At 51.8% G+C, this 1,275-nt stretch overlaps 1 protein-coding gene across 1 annotated transcript in view; it reads left to right on the forward strand.

The window, feature by feature from the left end:
- The window catches only part of PSMD8 (proteasome 26S subunit, non-ATPase 8), a gene marked incomplete at its 5' end in the record, with an annotated part of 2,133 nt that extends 1,178 nt beyond the window's left edge, over positions 1 to 955 (forward strand). Inside the window, 2 exons of the mRNA XM_031065686.1 lie at positions 65 to 383; positions 426 to 955. Coding sequence (XP_030921546.1) covers positions 65 to 259 — 195 coding nt within the window. The remainder of the gene's footprint in view (positions 1 to 64; positions 384 to 425) is intronic.
- Between the last annotated feature and the right edge of the window lie 320 nt (positions 956 to 1,275).

The following is a 1,275-nucleotide window of genomic DNA, read 5'->3' on the forward strand; positions in this document are numbered from 1 at the left end:
ATCCCCCCCAAACCTCCCCTAAACCCCCCCAGTTCCCCCTCAAACCCCCCAATACCCACCCCAGACCCCTTTTAATCCCTTTTTCCCCCCTTTTTTCTCCTTTTCCGCCCCGTTTTCCCAGCGGGGCTGGGTGCTGGGCCCCTCCAACTATTACAGCTTCGGGGGGCGGCAGCAGAAGGCCGAGGACCCCCCGATCCCCTCCACGGAATTGGCCACGCAGGTCATCGAGTACGCCCGGCAGCTCGAGATGATCGTCTGAAAAACACAAAATTCCCTCATTCCCTCTTTATTCCCTTTTTTTCCCGCCTTTTTTTTCCCTTTTTTCCCCGTGATTTTTCTGCCTTTTTTCGCGTTTTTTTGGAGGTTTCCAATGTTTAAAGTGTGTTTTTTTTTTTTTTTTTTTGGGTGTGTTTTATGGTTTAAAGTGTTGTTTTTTTTTTTTGGAGGGGGTTTAATGGTTAAAGATTATTTGGGCCTTTTCCGTGTTAACACCTCCAAAATCTCCCCAAATCTCCTTCTATTCTTATTTGTCTTATTTTATTGCATTTTTTGGGGGGTTGAAGTATTTTTTAGGGTGTGGTTAAATATTTAAAGGGGGTTTGGGGGGTCTTGATGCTCTCTGAGACCCCCGGGATCCCCAAAATCCCCTTTTCTTCCCATTTTCTCTTCAATTTTTGCATTTTTGGGGGCAGTCTTGATGTGGGAACCCCCAAACCCCCTCAGACCACCCCAAAACACCCCCAAATCCCCCTTTTAACTCCCATTTCCCCTCATTTTTGGGAGGTTTCACAATTTAAAGGTTCTTTTGTGGGGGAATTTGGGGAAATTGTCCCCTGTCCCCTCCCCGCACCCCCTTTTTGATCAGATCCGGGGGGCTGAGCCCCCTCCCCAAAAATACAAACCCCAAAATGTTGTTCCAATAAAGTGCTGGAGCCGGAGTGAGGCGGTTTTGGGGGCTTTGGGGTCATTTTCGGTCATTTTCGGTCATTTTGGGGCCGTTTCGTTCTGAGGGGGCTCCGGGACCCCCGAATTGGGGAGGGGGCGGTGACAATCCCACACGGCGAAACCCCGCCCCCTCTCTCCTGATTGGCTGAGGACTCCCGCGCCTCACGCTGATTGGTCGAGGTTCTCCCCAGCAAAAAAGGCGCGCTCCTTGCCCGGCGTGAATGAAAGGGCTGAGATGATTGGGTGGGGGATGGCGGGAATGAGAGGAGAGCGGTGATTGGTTGGAGCCGCGGGGCGTGTAGCCAATGAGCGTGCGCGGGGGCGGGGGTG

Source organism: Geospiza fortis, unplaced genomic scaffold (assembly GCF_000277835.1).
Source record: "Geospiza fortis unplaced genomic scaffold, GeoFor_1.0 scaffold743, whole genome shotgun sequence".
Taxonomy (NCBI): Eukaryota; Metazoa; Chordata; class Aves; order Passeriformes; family Thraupidae; genus Geospiza; species Geospiza fortis.